The sequence below is a fragment of the Zalophus californianus genome, chromosome 4, assembly GCF_009762305.2.
Source record: "Zalophus californianus isolate mZalCal1 chromosome 4, mZalCal1.pri.v2, whole genome shotgun sequence".
Lineage (NCBI taxonomy): Eukaryota > Metazoa > Chordata > Mammalia > Carnivora > Otariidae > Zalophus > Zalophus californianus.
Window position 1 is genome coordinate 191,334,638 of NC_045598.1, and position 17,519 is coordinate 191,352,156.

At 49.3% G+C, this 17,519-nt stretch overlaps 1 protein-coding gene across 1 annotated transcript; it reads left to right on the forward strand.

The window, feature by feature from the left end:
- Positions 1-8,405: 8,405 nt before the first annotated feature.
- Positions 8,406-10,608, forward strand: COMMD5 (COMM domain containing 5). Its single transcript, XM_027623859.2, has 2 exons — positions 8,406-8,502; positions 9,679-10,608. The coding sequence occupies exon 2, from the start codon at positions 9,732-9,734 to the stop codon at positions 10,404-10,406; it is 675 nt and encodes a 224-aa protein (XP_027479660.1). The 5' UTR covers positions 8,406-8,502; positions 9,679-9,731; the 3' UTR covers positions 10,407-10,608.
- The last annotated feature ends 6,911 nt before the right edge of the window (positions 10,609-17,519 follow it).

Sequence of the window (17,519 nt, forward strand, 5' to 3'; positions counted from 1 at the left end):
CTCTTTCCACAGTTTGGCTATTGTGGACATTGCTACTATAAACATTGGGGTGCATGTACCCCTTCGGGTCCCTACATTTGTATCTTTGTGGTAAATACCCAGTAGTGCAATTGCTGGATCGTATGGTAGCTCTATTTTCAACTGTTTGAGGCCCTCCATACTGTTTTCCAGAGGGATTGCACCAGCTTGCATGCCCACCAACAGTGTAGGAGGGTTCCCCTTTCTCCACAGCCCCGCCAACATCTGTCGTTTCCTGACTTGTTAATTTTAGCCATTCTGACTGGTGTGAGGTGGTATCTCATTGAGGTTTTGATTGGGATTTCCCTGATGCCGAGCGATGTTGAGCACTTTTTCATGTGTCTGTTGGCCATTTGGATGTCTTCTTTGGACAAATGTCTGTTCATGTCTTCTGCCCATTACTTGATTGGATTATTTGTTCTTTGGGTGTTGAGTTTGATAAGTTCTTTATAGATTTTGGATACTAGCCCTTTATCTGATATGTCATTTGCAAATATTTTCTCCCATTCTGTCGGTTGTCTTTTGGTTTTGTGGACTGTTTCTTTTGCTGTGCAAAAGCTTTTTATCTTGATGAAATCCCAATAGTTCATTTTTGCCCTCGCTTCCCTTGCCTTTGGCGATGTTTCTAGGAAGAAGTTGCTGCGGCTGAGGTCGAAGAGGTTGCTACCTGTGTTCTCCTTTAGGATTTTGATGGACTCCTGTCTCACGTTTAGGTCTTTCAACCATTTGGAGTCTATTTTTGTGTGTGGTGTAAGGAAATGGTCCAGTTTCATTCTTCTGCATGTGGCTGTCCAATTTTCCCAACACCGTTTGTTGAAGAGACTGTCTTTTTTCCATTGGACATTCTTTCCTGCTTTGTCAAAGATGAGTTGACCATAGAGTTGAGGGTCCATTTCTGGGCTCTCGATTCTGTTCCACTGATCTATGTGTCTGTTTTTGTGCCAGTACCATACTGTCTTGATGATGACAGCTTTGTAATAGAGCTGGAAGTCTGGAATTGTGATGCTGCCAGCTTTGCTTTTCTTTTTCAAGATTCCTCTGGCTATTCGGGGTCTCTTCTGGTTCCATACAAATTTTAGGATTATTTGTTCCATTTCTTTGAAAAAAGTGGATGGTATTTTGATGGGGATTGCATTGAATGTGTAGATTGCCCTAGGTAGCATTGACATCTTCACAATGTCGTTTCTCCCAATCCATGAGCATGGAACGTTTTTCCATTTCTTTGTGTCTTCTTCAATTTCTTTCATGAGTATTTTATAGTTTTCTGAGTACCGATCCTTTGCCTCTTTGGTTAAATTTATTCTTAGATATCTTATGGTTTTGGGTGCAATTGTAAATGGGATTGACTCCTTGATTTGTCTCTCTTCTGTCTTGTTGTTGGTGTATAGGAATGCCACTGATTTCTGTGCATTGATTTTATATCCTACTACTTCACTGAATTCCTGTATGAGTTCTAGCAGTTTTGGGGTGGAGTCTTTTGGGTTTTCCACATACAGTATCATATCATCTGCAAAGAGTGAGAGTTTGACTTCCTCTTTGCCGATTTGGATGCCTTTGATTTCTTTTTGTTGTCTGACTGCTGTGGCTAGGACTTCTAATACTATGTTGAATAGCAGTGGTGATAGTGGACATCGCTGTTGCGTTCCTGACCTTAGGGGAAAAGCTCTCAGCTTTTCCCCATTGAGAATGATATTGGCTGTAGGTTTTTCATAGATGGCTTTTATGATATTGAGGTATGTACCCTCTATCCCTATACTCTGAAGAGTTTTGATCAAGAAAGGATGCTGTACTTTGTCAAATGCTTTTTCTGCATCTATGCAGAGGATCATATGATTCTTGTTCTTTCTTTTGTTAATGTATTGATTTGCGGATGGTGAACCATCCTTGCAGCCCAGGGATAAATCCCACTTGGTCGTGGTGAATAATCCTTTTAATGTACTGTTGGATCCAATTGGCTAGTATTTTGGTGAGAATTTTTGCATCCATGTTCATCAAGGATATTGGTCTGTAATTCTCCTTTTTGATGGGGTCTTTGTCTGGTTTTGGGATCAAGGGAATGCTGGCCTCATAAAATGAGTTTGGAAGTTTTCCTTCCATTTCTATTTTTTGGAACAGTTTCAGGAGAATAGGTATTAATTCTTCTTTAAATGTCTGATAGAATTCCCCTGGGAAGCCATCTGGCCCTGGGCTTTTGTTTCTTGGGAGATTTTTGATGACTGCTTCAATTTCCTTAGTGGCTATAGGTCTGTTCAGGTTTTCTATTTCTTCCTGGTTCAATTTTGGTAGTTGATACATCTCTAGGAATGCACCCATTTCTTCCAGGTTATCTAATTTGCTGGCATAGAGTTGCTCATAATATGTTCTTATAATTGTTTGTATTTCTTTGGTGTTGGTTGTGATCTCTCCTCTTTCATTCATGATTTTGTGGATTTGGGTCATTTCTCTTTTCTTTTTGATAAGTCTGACCAGGTGTTTATCAATCTTGTTAATTCTTTCAAAGAACCAGCTCCTAGTTTTGTTGATCTGTTCTACTGTTCTTTTGGTTTCTAGTTCATCGATTTCTGCTCTGATCTTTATTATTTCTCTTCTCCTGCTGGGTTTAGGCTTTATTTGCTGTTCTTTCTCCAGCTCCTTTAGGTGTAGGGTTAGGTTGTGTATTTGAGACCTTTCTTGTTTCTTGAGAAAGGCTTGTATTGCTATATACTTTCCTCTCAGGACTGCCTTTGCTGTATCCCAAAGATTTTGAACAGTTGTGTTTTCATTTTCATTGGTTTCCATGAATATTTTAAATTCTTCTTTAATTTCCTGGTTGACCCATTCATTCTTTAGTAGGATGTTCTTTAGCCTCCATGTATTTGAGTTCTTTCCGACTTTCCTCTTGTGATTGAGTTCTAGTTTCAAAGCATTGTGGTCTGAAAATATGCAGGGAATAATCCCAATCTTTTGGTACCGGTTGAGACCTGATTTGTGACCTAGGATGTGATCAATTCTGGAGAATGTTCCATGGGCGCTAGAGAAGAACGTGTATTCCGTTGCTTTGGGATGGAATGTTCTGAATATGTCTGTGAAGTCCATTTGGTCCAGTGTGTCATTGAAAGTCTTTATTTCATTGTTGATCTTTTGCTTAGATGATCTGTCCATTTCAGTCAGGGGGGTGTTAAAGTCCCCCACTATTATTGTATCGTTGTCAATGTGTTTCTTCGCTTTTGTTATTAATTGCCTTATATAATGGGCTGCTCCCATGTTAGGGGCATAGATATTTACAATTGTTAGATCTTCTTGTTGGATAGACCCTTTAAGTAGGATATAGTGTCCTTTCTCCTCTCTTATTACAGTCTTTGTTTTAAAATCTAATTTGTCTGATATAAGGATTGCCACCCCAGCTTTCTTTTGGTGTCCATTAGCATGGTAAATGGTTTTCCACCCCCTCACTTTCAATCTGGGGGTGTCTCTGGGTCTAAAATGAGTCTCTTGCAGACAGCATATTGATGGGTCTTGTTTTTTAATCCAATCTGATAGCCTGTGTCTTTTGATTGGGGCATTTAGCCCATTTACATTCAGGGTAACTATTGAAAGGTATGAATTTAGTGCCATTGTATGGCCTATAAGGTGACTGTTACTGTATATTGTCTGTGTTCCTTTCTGATCTATGCCGCTTTTAGGCTCTCTCTTTGCTTAGAGGACCCCTTTCAATATTTCTTGGAGGGCTGGTTTCGTGTTTGCAAATTCCTTTAGTTTTTGTTTGTCCTGGAAGCTTTTTATCTCTCCTTCTATTTTCAACGACAGCCTAGCTGGATATAGTATTCTTGGCTGTATATTTTTCTCATTTAGTGCTCTGAAGATATCTTGCCAGTCCTTTCTGGCCTGCCAGGTCTCTGTGGATAGGTCTGTTGTCAATCTAATACTTCTACCATTATAGGTTACATATCTCTTCTCCCGAGCTGCTTTCAGGATTTTCTCTTTGTCTCTGAGACTTCTAAGTTTTACTATTAGATGTCGGGGTGTTGACCTATTATTATTGATTTTGAGAGGGGTTCTCTGTGCCTCCTGGATTTTGATGCCTGTTTCCTTCCTCACATTAGGGAAGTTCTCTGCTATTATTTGCTCCAATATACCTTCTGTCCCTCTCTCTCTTTCTTCTTCTTCTGGGATCCCAATTATTCTAATGTTGTTTCATCTTATCGTATCACTTATCTCTCGAATTCTGCCCTCGTGATCCTGTAGTTGTTTATCTCTCTTTTTCTCAGCCTCTTTATTTTCCATCATTTGGTCTTCTATATCGCTGATCCTCTCTTCTGCCTCATTTATCCTAGCAGTTAGTGCCCCCATTTTTGATTGCACCTCATCAATAGCCTTTTTGATTTCGACTTGGTTAGATTTTAGTTCTTTTATTTCTCCAGAAAGCGTTTCTCTAATAACTTCCACGCTTTTTTCAAGCCCAGCTAGTATCTTTAAAGTCATGATTCTGAACTCTAGGTCTGACATCGTACTGATGTCCGTATTGAGTAGGTCCCTGGCTGACGGTACTACCTCTCGTTCTTTTTGCTGAGGTGATTTTTTTCGTCTTGTCATTTTGTCCAGAGGAGAATAGATGAATGAGAGAACAAAATGCTAACAGGTTAACAACGTCCCCAGCAAATATACTGTATACAAATCAGAAAAGACCTGAAAACAGGGGAAAAGAAAGGGAAAGAAAGAAAAAAGAAAGAGAAAAAAAGAGATAAAAACAAAAACAACAATAAAAAAAAGCAGAATATGATCAAATATGATCAGGCTAGTGCATAGATCAGTGCCACACACTAGATTTTGGGCATATTTTGGTCTGTTAGAAAAAAGTGCCTCCTAAAATTTTAAAGGAAGAAAGACATATATGTACAAAATAAGGGTTGATATAATGAAGGGATGGAAGATGACTGTAAAGATGAAAATTATAAAAGATTTTATAAAAGGAATTGATAAGATAAGTTGTTTGAAAAAAGAAAGAAGAAGATTAAAAAAAAAGAAAAAAGGGAGAGAATGTGATCAGGCAGGAGACTAGAACAAAGCCATACACTAGTGATTTAGGGTATATTTTGATCTGTTAGAAGAAACTGTATCTCAAAATTTTAAAGAGAGAACAACTTATATATATATGCCAAAAATAAGGGTAACTACTATGAAGGGATAAAATATGACTCTAAAAATGAAAAATAAAAAATGTTTTTTTAAAAAAGGGATTGATAAGATGTTGGTTGAAAAAGGGAAAAAGAAAAATTAAAAAAACAGTTAAAAAATTAACTTTGATGAACCAATGAATCATGGTAAAAAAAAAAAGCCATGAATTCTATGTGCAGTATTCCCCTAGCGCTGGAGTTCTCCCGTTCTCCTTGATCGGTAAACTTGGTCTTGGCTTGCTGGCTGTTCTCGCTGATCTTCTAGGGGAGGGGCCTGTTGCCGTGGTTCCCAAATGTCTTTGCCGGAGGCGGAATTGCCCCGCCCTTGTCGGTCCGGGCTAAGCAAGCTGTTCAGGTTTGCTCTCAGTAGCTTTTGTTCCCTGCAAGCTCTTGGTACAGCTTTGGAGGACCAGGGCAAAAATGGCGGCCTCCCAATCTCCACCCGGAGGAGCTGAGAACTCGGGGCCCCGCTCCTCAGTGCGCCCCCAGAGAAAAGCGGACACTCCCGTCTCCCTGGTCTCCGGCCGCACTCCGTGCTCACCCGGCCTGTGACCGAGCGTTTGTATCTCTGGCACCTGACCCCGTGTGGAGTCTCCAAACCCAGCAGATCCCTGCGGTGTGTTCCCACGCCGCTCCTCCCGGGGGAGAAAGGGGAGTCTCCCCCGCTCTGCCGCTTGTTGGGTCCCTGCTGGAGGAACAGTGGCCCGACTGGGCCACGGATCACAGTTTATGGCAACCCCGAGCTGAGAGCCCGCGCCTTGGCTCCATCTCTGCAGCCGGCTTCCCTGCTCCGATACCTGGGAGCTCTGCCGCACTCAGGCACGCCCGGTCTTTCTGTGACCCCAAGGGTCCTGAGACCACACTGTCCTGGGAGGATTCCACCCCTCACTTAGCCACTGCAGCGACGTCCCTCAGCGGAGCCGACTTCTAAAAGGTCCGATTTTGTGCTCCGCGGCTCTAGCACTTGCCAGAAGCGGCTGATGGAGGCCCCCTCCCCCACCGTCTATCCTCCCGAATATCGCCTCGGATTCACTTCTCTGCACGTCCTACCTTCCAGTAAGTGGTCGCTTCTCTGTTCAGAGAGTTGTTGCTACTCTCCTCTTCGATCTCCTGTTGAGTTCGTAGGTGTTCAGAATGGTTTGATCCCTATTCAGCTGAATTCCTGAGACCAGACGAAATCTAGGTCTCCTACTCCTCCACCATCTTGCTCTGTCCCCAACTAGATACATCTTTTTACCTGTCAATCGTACCTCAATAAAATGGTTATAATAATAGTAACAATTGCCAATCCACCCAATAAAAAATAGGTAAAATATTTTAACAATACCTTTACAAAGATTCATGAATGTCCAATGAGCACATGAGATAGTGTGTGTCACTAGTTATTAGGGAAACGAAAATGAAAAGCATCACCATACACCCACCAGAATGGATGTTTAAAAGTCTGACAGGTCCAAATATTGGCAAGGAAATGGAGCACCTGGGACTCCTTGAAACTTCTGATGAGAATATAAAATGATACAACCACTCCAAAAAATCAAAATCAAATTCATGCACTTTCTCATAAAATGAAACATATGCCTGTTCTGACTCAGCAATTTCATTCCTAACCCAATAAAAATGAAAATATGTACACAAAAAAACTTGTATCCTGAAAATTCATAGCAGATCTATTTATGACACACAGATCCTGGAAAGATCTCTGCTGTCCAGCCATATGACAGCCAAGAAACAAATTGTGGTATATTCAATCTACTGAACTATAAAACGGAACAGAGTCTTGCTAGCAGGTGTAGAAAATAAAACTATTCCTGAGTTTACCAGCAAAAATAGGTTTATTTGGGAATAGCAGAGAACCGCAATTCAGGATAACAAACGTAAAACAAAAACACAGGCAGGTCGGCAGGACAAAGGGGGGGCTGTTGTCAACTGAAAGTCTATTGGACTAAACTGGGAGCTGGAAGTATAGCGGCTTCTCATTGGCTGGGTTGCCGGGGAGGAGGAAATCTTCTTCCCGGGCAGTAAAGTACTACGCAAAGGGCCCCGAGGAGCGGAGGGGTGTCCGCGCTGGCCCTGCTGGCCTCTTGGCTCCATACTAAATGAGCGTTCCTTTTATGAATTTTCACACCAAACGAACACATTTTGCCGATAAATAACTGGCTGTTTTACTTTTAAGGTCGATATGAGTAATATAAATATTTCTAATTTTTTAAGATAACGCAAGACTCTTCTCTCCTCTCCATCCCCACCAGCCGTTTAGAAGGGTTTCATTCTGACCATCCTATCCATCGCTGTATTCGGCTTGGTCCGGGCGGCTCTAACGAAGTACCGTAGACTGGTGGCTGATAAACAGAGGTTGATGTCTCACAGCTCTGGAGGCGGGCAGTCTGAGATCAGGTGCCCGCACAGTCGGGTTTGGCTGAAGCCCCCTGCCGGGGTGTAGACCGTACCCTCGCATAGAGGAAGGAGCTACCTTGCCCTGTGGCCTCTTCCTAAAGGGCACTAAATCCTGTTTACGGGGCCCTACCCTCATGACCTAATTCCCTCCCAAAGGCCCCATTTCCAAATACCATCACATTGGGATTAGGGTTTCAGCATATGAATTTGGGGACACAAACGCTCAGCCCTTGCCCTGTCTTTTGCTTATCACCCTTCTAATAGTATGAAAGGGCACCTCCCTGTGGCCTTTCCCTAATGGCCAACAACAGCCAACATTTCTGGTTCATTAGCCATTTTATATCCTCCTTGGAGAAATATCTATTCAAATCTTCTGCTCATTTTAATTGGGTTGTTTACCTCCCTTTCACCGACTTTTAAAAATAACAGCTTTATTGAGGTATAATTCACATACCATACAGTTCACCCATTTAAATGTACAATCGAGAGGTTAAGCACATTCACACTGTTGTGCAGCCGTCGTCACCCACAGCCACGCAGGGGGATGCAGGCTGGACTTCCCTCGGGGAGGGCTGCCCAGGACCCTCGGGTCTGTGCCACCGGCCTTCTTCCTGGGCCCTCCTGGTCCGGCCTGGTGGATGAGGGTCCCACCCCAGACACCAGCGGAGACCGGGGCCCGCCCGTCCGTGAAAGGCCTTTGAAATCCTCGCAGAACGATGGCTGCAGGTGCATCCCGCAGACTATGACCCTCTTCAGCCCCCTTCAGAACAAACGCCTTTCTCCGATGTCCGGATCACAGAGGGCCTGGTCCTCCCGGCGTCCTAGAGCTGCCCGGAAGTGGCTCTGGGTCGCTTCCGGGGAGCTGGCCCCGCTTCCGGTGTGGCAGCGCCGCTGAGCTTCGCCTAGCCGCTAAGCACCAGACTACGCTCTGCAGGTGCGGGGGCATCTCGGGCTTTGGGGTACGGGGGATGGGGTCGCTCTTTCCGGGCGGAGGCAGCGGACCGCGATATGGCTCCTTGGCCGCTCCATTCGAGAAGCTCTGGAGGCCGATCCGGGGCTGCGTGGGGCGGGGCCCGGCGGCGGGGACCGCGGCTCGTGGGCGGCCGCTCGGCGGCGCGGCAGGTGACCAGGGTCTCCCCGGCGAGCACGGGGCACGACTCCAACCGGGCCGGTCTCTGTCAGCTGCTCCCTCGGGGCCGGTGGCCAGGAGAGCGTCAGCGGGGGGCAGCACGCTAGCCTCCCGGGAGCAGGGTCTGAGCAGCGGGGCGGCCGGGGCAGTGGAAGGCGGTTCCTGATAGGGGCCAGACGCCAGGCAGTTGGGGAAGACCCGCGTTTGGGCAGTGGGTGGTCGTTGACGGGCAGGGCGAGGGGGGCCCCGCCTTCCCGGGAGAACGCGATACGATGAAGCCAGTAAAGGACCCCCTGTGCCCCCGGGCTCCCCCGCGCTTCGCCGCGCCCCATTTCGCTGTATGGTGAGGACCCTTCCGTGCTCCGCCGAGCTCTGTTCTCTGCGTGTGGCTTGGTCACCTGAGATGTGCCATGACAGCATACTGTCAGGTACTGACAGCTTTTCTCCAGGTTCCACGGTCCCTCTTGTCACGTGCCCCTCCTGCCTGCCTCTGTCTGGTTTCTCCTGTGCTGTGGAAACAGTGGGGACTTTTGATAGGCCTGGGTTCTAGTCCTTGGGCAGTTGTGTTGGAGCCTCGGTGTCCTTATTGGCTCCTGCAGAGCCGTTGTGCCGATTCAGAGCTGACTGAGCTTAGGGTGGTCGGTGGCAGCAGCAGTGGCTGTTACCTCCCTGTGTTCTGCGGACTTTTCTTCTTCACTCTTTTCTCCATTATGTGTTTGGAGAACTTATGTGCCCTCTCCTGTTTTCTGGTTCTCTCCTCCTCCCCACCCTGTCTCCCTTCCCTGCCAACTCCTGGCTGGTCTCTTGCCAGGATTAAAGTGGGCCCATCTGCCACCTGCTCTCGGGGCACCTCCCATTACATTGGCTGTCGTAGGTGGTTCATGCTGTCAGCATCTTGAAGGCAGAGGCCATGTTAGTCCTCATTTTCTGGCCCAGAGCACATGGGAGTTACCGGACTTCTCTTCTCCCTGCCCCTGGCAGTTGCAGCTGAGACCTTTCCTCTGGGCTGCTTGATCAAAAAGGAGGAAGCAGCAATGTCTGCCATGGGGACTGCAGCTCCATACCTGCATTACCCTGGTGATAGCCACAGTGGCCGGGTGAGTTTCCTGGGGGCCCAACTCCCCCCAGAAGTGGCAGCAATGCCCCGGCTCCTGGGAGACCTGGACCGGGGCACATTCAGAAAGTTGCTGAAGCTGGTGGTCAGCAGTCTACAGGGAGAGGACTGCCGGGAGGCTGTGCAGCGCCTCAGGGCTGGAGCAGACCTGTCGGAGGAACGTCTGGGGGTCCTCCTCGCCGGCACAAACACACTGCTCCAGCAGGCCATCCGGCTGCCCCCAGCCAGCCTGAAGCCTGACGCCTTCAAGGACCAGCTCCAGGAGCTCTGCATCCCGCAAGACCTGGTCACAGACTTGGCCAGTGTGGTGTTTGGGAGCCAGCGGCTTCTCCTCAACTCTGTGGCTGGGCAGCAGGGGGCCTGGCTGCCCCATGTTGCCGGCATGTGGTGGAGGGTGGACGTGGCAATCTCCACCAGTGCCCTGGCCCGCTCCCTGCAGCCAAGTGTCCTGATGCAGCTGAAGCTTTCAGATGGGTCAGCATTCCGCTTTGAGATCCCAACAGCCAAGTTCCAGGAGCTGCGGTACAGCGTGGCCCTGGTCCTCAAGGAGATGGCCGACCTGGAGAAGAGGTGTGAGCTCAAACTGCAGGACTGACCGTGCTTGCAACCCCATTGCAGTCATCTGGGGAGAGTGGGCGCCAACAGGTGTCCGCAAATAAAGCCTGCCCTTCAGGAGGCATTCCTGAGATGTTTGAATGTAATCATGTCATTGGTCTGTTTAGTTGAGAAAGCTGGATCTTCCCTTTTTATTGGAAATAAAGCAACTGTAACAAAGTGTCCTCCTGGGTGGGCATCAGACTGCACACCCTGCCCTGGCTATTGGCTTTATTGCTGGGTGAAGGCATCTGCTGCTGTGGGGGGGCCATGTGTGGTTCTGGTTTGGTTGCCATCGGGTGTCCAGGTCAAGGCCTTTTTGTGGACACTGTGGTCACTCAGCCTGGCCTCATGTAGCATCTGTTCATTTGCTTTTGTGAACCCTGTGTTTTAGTGTGGACATCTCATTTTCCTGTCTTATATCGTTGACCTCATGGAGCCAACATTCTGGTGGTGAGGGGGAGACATTACAAAATGCATAATACAAAATGACTGGCAAAGCTTGTCAGAGGAGGGTAAGTGGTGCAGAAACAGAGCAGGGGGGTGGCCCCTGGGTGGCTTGGTCTCTTAAGCATCTGACTCTTGATTTTGGCTCATGTCATGATCTCAGGGTCCTGGGATCAAGACTGGGCTCAGCAAGGGGTCTGCTTGAGATCTGTCCCTGTGCCCCTCCTCACGCTCACGCTCTCTTTCTCTCTAAAATATTTACAAAAGGAAAAAGAAAGAGGGGCACCTGGGTGGCTCAGTCAGTTAAATGTCTACGTTGGGCTTAGGTTATGATCTCGAGGTCCTGGGATGGAGCCCTGTGTCCCGCTCCCTGCTCCGCGCCCCTAGCCCCCACTCCTGTTTCTCTTTATCTCAAATAAATAAATAAAATCTTAAAGTAAAAAAACAAAGAAAGAAAAGAAATAGAGCAGGGTCCCAGGACGGGAGGCAGGATTATGGAAGAGCTGGGCTGTCATCCTAAATTGGGTCATGGGGTGGGGACATGGTATATGAGCAAAGACTTGAAGGAGGTAGGGGAGCAGAGCAGTGTGAGGGCACAGCCCGAGCAGCTGTGGCTGGGTGAGGGGTGAGTAGAGGGTGTGGAGGGCACGCCCCCGGGGGCCTCTGTAAGAACTTCGGCTCTACTCTGAGCAGACTGGGTGTGATCTGACAGTTGCTCCAAAAGGATCTCCCTGGATGCTGTGTTGCGAGCATAGTAGAGCACAAGGGCAGGGGTTGGGAGCCTGGTGGAGAGGCTGTTGCCAGGGTTGAGGTAGAGTCGGGGAGAGGGGGACAGGGGCCTCTCCTGGGATCCTCTGAGTGGGTGTCTTAGGCAGCTCGGCTGCCATAACAAAATACCCTAGATTGAGTGGCTTTAGCAACAGAATTCTATTTCCTCACAGTTCTGGAGGCTGGTCAGAGGCCTGCAGACAGCCTTTCCTCAGGCCACGTGCATGTGTGAGAGAAGAGAGCTCTCTCTTCATCTCATTAAGGACACCAGTCCTGTTGTTGGGTCGGAGCCCCACTCTACTTAACCTTAATCACCTCCCTGAAGGCCCCATCTCCGTAAACAGTCACACCCAGGGTTAGGACTTTAACGTGAACTTGGAGGGGAACACAGTTCAGTACTTCGCAGTGAGAATGTGCAGGGTGGAGGGGAGCGGGATCTCTGCTGCGTGCCTTCAGGGTGGGAGTGTTCAGGCCTGTGGCCAGTGTTGCACTTTCCAGCATAACCGCCCCCCAGGTAGGGGACGTGGGTCCTGCTTTTTGCAGAGATGTTTGCTGTCAGTCTGCGTTCCCCTGGCGGTGTCACCCCCTCCATGGTCTCTCCGCTAAGCAACCAGCTCACAAGTCTTGGAGGATAAATGGACCTGAGCAGCCTGTAGGAACTTCCCCTGGAAAACAGCTCATGAGCCCTGCCCTTTCCCAGAACCCCCTTCCTGCCCCCCTGCTCTGTGCTGGGGCCCCATCGAGGGCAGAGCACTCCCACCCTCGCAGTTAACCCTTCTCCCTCCGAGTCAGGGTCATGGCAATGTGGGTGTGGGAGACTGAGGACAAAAGGTGGGGTGGTGCTGCACACGCAGGGGTAGGGTTTCAGAGGCTGAGCTCCCAGGTAGAGCCCCCAGGTGGGGCCCAGGCCTGGCTCAACTGAGGGGCGCAGACTCTGTCTCCTGCAGCATCAGTGGTCATCCGGGGCCCTGCTGCTCCGAGGATGGGAGCTGGACTGGGCCATCCAAGCTGCCGTTTGGCCCACGTACTTGCTGAGCACCATGTCCGCCCACCCAGTGTTGGAGGCCTTCTTTGCCAAGTATGTCTATCGTGACCATTAGACATGTTCAGGGAATACAAACTCAGGGTACGTTTGGGGAAAAAAAAAAAGTAAAAGCAAACAAGAAAAAAGAATTTCAAAGTCCTTTTGCCCATAGACAGCCTCGGAAACCGACTCACACTGTGTCTGCATCTGTGTGTGTGGTAGCTCTGTTCACTTCCTGAGTGTGACCGCTGTGGCTGGTGGCTGTAGGATGTACCCTTCCCCTTGGCAGGTGTGCTGTGTTCCTTTAGACACAACAAACAAAACACCACAGGCTGGGCAGCTTCAACATCGTTCATTTCTCACAGCTCTGGAGGCTGATGGTCTGGAATCAGGGTGCTGGCATGGCCGGGTTGCAGACTTCTCCCCATGTCCTCACAAGGTTCCAGAGGTGAGGGAGCTCTCTGGGGGCTCTGAACTCATGACCTAATCACATCCCCAAGGCCCCAACCCCTCATACCATTACATTGGGCATTAGGGTTTCAACATACAGATTTTGGAGGTGAAGGGGATGACACAGACCATAATGGCTGTTTTTTTCCCCCTGTTAAAAATCACAGTGATGGTTAGTGGTAAAACCATTTTATGTAACTGAAACCGTTTAGAAATGGGGACAGAGGAGGCAGAATGTGAACATTTTAAAGCCCTTGATATCACTGTCCAGCTGTGACCCAAAATACATTCTCAGTACAGGTTTCTCAATCACCCCTTACAGGCCAGTCCCTGGGCAGTGCAGCCGCGAGCAGAGTTGTTACAGGTGTAACGGCAAATGCTGAGCACCGGTCTACGTACCGCACGCGTGTCCACCCACTAACTCACAGGTTGAAGCTTCCGCACTTCACGGAGGTCAGAGGCTTGCCCCAAGTCAAACAGCTGATGGGTGAGCTAGCGTGGTTAGCCTTCCCTCCTGACCCGGACGGGGCTGCCCTGTTGGCAGTGTCCTCCATCTATTGACTGCAAGAGTGACCATGGAGGCTGGCTGGAGGGGCAGTGAGTATCACCCGGGGGGCTTCAAGAGGCTGTCCCTGCTGGCTCATGCGGACACACGTTTAGGGTTGTGAGCCGTTGAGATTTAGGGGCTTCTGCTATGCAAGATTACTGGAATTTGGCTGGTGCAACCAGGAATAGAGACCTGGGGTCTGAGCCAGGCTTCTATGTCCCGGCGAGTGCTCCGAGCTCTGCTGCCACCACAGGGCCACGTGGCTGGGCCTCCATGGTTCTGAGTTATATGCCGAGCAGAGAGGAGAGGCGCTTCCCAGGCCACGCCATTGTTGGCATCTGTGAGAACATGCACAGCTCCTTCCCGAGAGGCCCTTGGAGCACACTTGGAGCCCCTCGGCACTTGCAGGGAGAAGGCACTTTTCCACTCCCACATGGGCCGACGGAGGCGCAGAGTTCCAGGAGTCGCCCAGTGGGCAAGCACCCGGACTAGCACTTCCTTTCTCTGCCCAAGGGGCACAGAGGCCTACCCCCCCCCGTCCTTGTGCCCCTGGCTGGGGTGGTCTGGCAGGTTGTCTCCACAGCTGTGTTGGTGCATCCACTCTGCAGTCCCCTGGGACGGCCCTGGGCCCTCGAAGGTACAGCATCTGGTCACACACCCTCTGCTCCTGGCGGGTTCCGGACACTCTGCGCACTCACCAGCCGCCTCCCAGAAGGCGCGGTCTGTGCTGCTGCTTCCAGTCAGTAACAGTAGGGGCGGAGCACTGTCCTCCATCCTTGGCAGACACGGTGGCGCTGAGCACGCTGTCCCTCCCACGGCAGCTGCAGGGCGGCCCCTCCCTCCACTCCCCTGCTGCTCCGCAGAGCCGCTGTGGCAGGTGCCAGCCGGGAGTGACCATGCCAGCTTTGCAGGTCACAAGGATGCTGTCGGCTCTGTCACTGTTGCTTGAGAGCAGCCAGGCGCTACGTGAGTCAACAGGCACAATCACGTTCCAATAAAAATTTTCTTACTGGTGTTGAAATTTTAATTTCATGTGTCACAAAATCACTTTAAGCCATTTAAAGGCCACTGTTACCTCATATGAAACCAGGTGGCAGATGGATGGTGGCTCTGCTCTGCTTCCCTCAGCCCAGCTCTTGGCAGGCTGGGGTGTGTGGACCCTGTGTGCCCAGAGCAGCTGTCCACCCTCATCTGTGGTCAGTCCCTACCACTGACCGGGCTCCAGGTGCACCTTTGTCCCCAGGCCCACACAAGGCCTTGTACAGAATGGACATTCTGGAATGGACATTCACACCTGAAGAGTACCATTTTCTGGATCTTTTTCAGATCTCTCTGGAAACCTTTTTAAAAAAATAATCCCCACTCAACGTGAGGCTTGAACTCACAACCCCGAGATCAAGTCTCACACTCCACCACCGGGCGCCCTCTGTGGAAACTCGATGCCAGTGGGTTTCCTCTCTTCCCTGAGTGTTGAACAAGTGAATCCTGCACTGGGGGAGCATCCAGGCTTTGAGGTCGGGACGTTAGACAAACATTCCCTAGGCTCTGAGTGCAAGCCACACACACTGTGTGAACTCACCTGGGCTGTGCACCCCCCACCCCTTTGTGAAGCTTCCAGGAAGCTCGGTGGTTCCAATCCAATGTCATACATCAAAACTTAATCTAGTAATTGAGTAAAAAGCAGTTTCGGGTCAAAATTATGGGTTTATTGCCTCCAAAAGAGAAATCCAAGGTAATATCTACTCTGAAACAGAGTTCTGGATAGTCTTAAAAATGCTTGTTATAGTCACTGAAGCCCAAATTGGGAGCTACAGCTTGAAAACAGAATGCAGTATCCCAAAGCTTGCACTACCCTAACAGGTGGCCTTCCTCCACTCCCTCTCTGCAGAGAGCCACCAGAACGCGTGATGTGTGCAGACACTCTTCCCGGGATCTCACGCCCCTGCATCTCAAGTGCTGAGGCAGTTTGATTTCAGAGTCTTGCTGAGCAGGCCAGTAGGACGCTTCTCTTCCACGCAGCTGCAGCTAAGAAAGGACCCCTCACCCTGTACTTCTGCAGTTGAGACTCTGGACTGGAATGTAAGACTTTAGGTTTCTCTCTATTGAATTTTTGGTTGTATTGGGACATTTAAGTGAACAAACCACACTAAGAATTGAGGTCATGGAGTTTCTACCCAAGTTAACAAGGCCAGCAAGTGTGAACTTGGCTTGCGTCGTACAAGTGGCCAGCTGTGTTCCAAAAAACCTTATATTCATTCACACTGAAATGATTTCGATATAATTTTCAAATGTCACAAAATAGTCTTTTTTTCCCTTCTTAGCTTTTAAGCCTTTTAAGAGGTAAACTGAGGTACATCAGTTTTAAAGAGTTTATTTGAGCAAACATGGACTGGAACCAGGCTGTGGCCACCTGAAAAATCAGAGTTCTGTGCTGGGAAGAGACGGGAGAGGTTTTCACAGAGAAGACTGCTTATGGCTGTTTGTGATTGGTTGTTCTTAAATTTCATTTTCTCAGATGAGTGCACTTAGAGGAATCGACTCCAGCCTAGATTTTGGTCAGCTTATGTAGCTACCAAGGCATGAGAGCCACCCCGTCTAATGGCCTCCGTGTTCCAGCCCCTGATCTAGGACCATGTCAATCCAAAGAGAAAATCCATAGGCTGGAGATGATTTCAGTGGAACCCTCTGGCCCTCTCCGGCTGTGGCCTGGAGTTGCTGTTAGAGGACAGCATCATGCCCAGGTTGGAATCTGGAAGACTTCATGTAACTTCCCAGGAAGTGGCCGAGAGAGGGTTCCCTTCTGGGGATGGCACAGTCAGTGACCAAACTGCAGTCCCTGGTCCTCTTGCACTGACCCTTTTGGACCTAAGTTCTGGGTGGGGTAGGGACAGCTGGAGGGGCAGTTCCAACTACTGAAATGGGCACAATGATTTCATAGTGTCCTGGCACCTGGAGAAGGGACACCTCCAAAGGGGCAGGTACAGGCCACGGGCGCAATCTTCAACCCAAGAACTAGCACTGCAGCCTGAGAACACACTGAACTTTGTGCCTGGCTAAGCAGCCGTGGCTGGTGATTGGGCTGAGATCCTGGTCCATGTGCTAGAAACACAGAAACCCACACAGACCTGACCATCCCGAACTCTGCTGTTCCCAATTCCAGAAAGTTCTGGAACCTCCCACTGCAAACACAGGGACCAGTCAGCCCTTTCTTCACCTGATACAAATCTATAACCTGCTATTGGTTATCAGCCATCAAGGCTGTGTCTCAGGGACCTACCTACAGGCTTAGCCAGACCAGTGTGACGGTGACCCAAATCAAGTGTTGCCATAAATCCCGAAGTGACTGACCTGTGTCCCTCTGGGTTACCTTTCTGTATGTGGGATGGGGAGGAGGGTTCATTGACCCCAATTTTGCTCATGGTAACTGGCAAGGACACCAAAGATCGACAAGTCTAGAGTGAGTGGTAGTGGGCAGTAGCCAGTCTGAATAAGACTTCTGGTCCCCTCCAACTTTTGGTGAGTCCAGGACCCTAGGGCAGGGCCACTATCCACACTGTGGTTAGCCTCACACTGCTGGTGAGCAGTCTGTCTCCATCTCCACCAGCCTCTGGGAAAAGGCAACAGGCTCATCTGTCAGCTTCCAGACCCTCCCAGTTCTGGCAGTTTATGGCAGGACGAATTCAGAGAAGTATGGTAAGCAGCAGGAACAGTACACACCCTGGCCTCTGGGTGGCATCTGCTGGGCTCCCGTGAGCTCTTCCTGCTGAGGCCAGGTCTGCACTGGGTTTGGCTGGAGATGCCGCCTGGGGTCTCAGTGTGGGAGGGGGGAGGCTCTCTTACACAGTTCAATTCTTATGATCACCCTGTAACAATGCTGA

Bases quoted from the DNA above. Each gene is read 5' to 3' on its own strand.
- COMMD5 (XM_027623859.2), top strand. From the start codon at position 9,732: ATGTCTGCCATGGGGACTGCAGCTCCATACCTGCATTACCCTGGTGAT.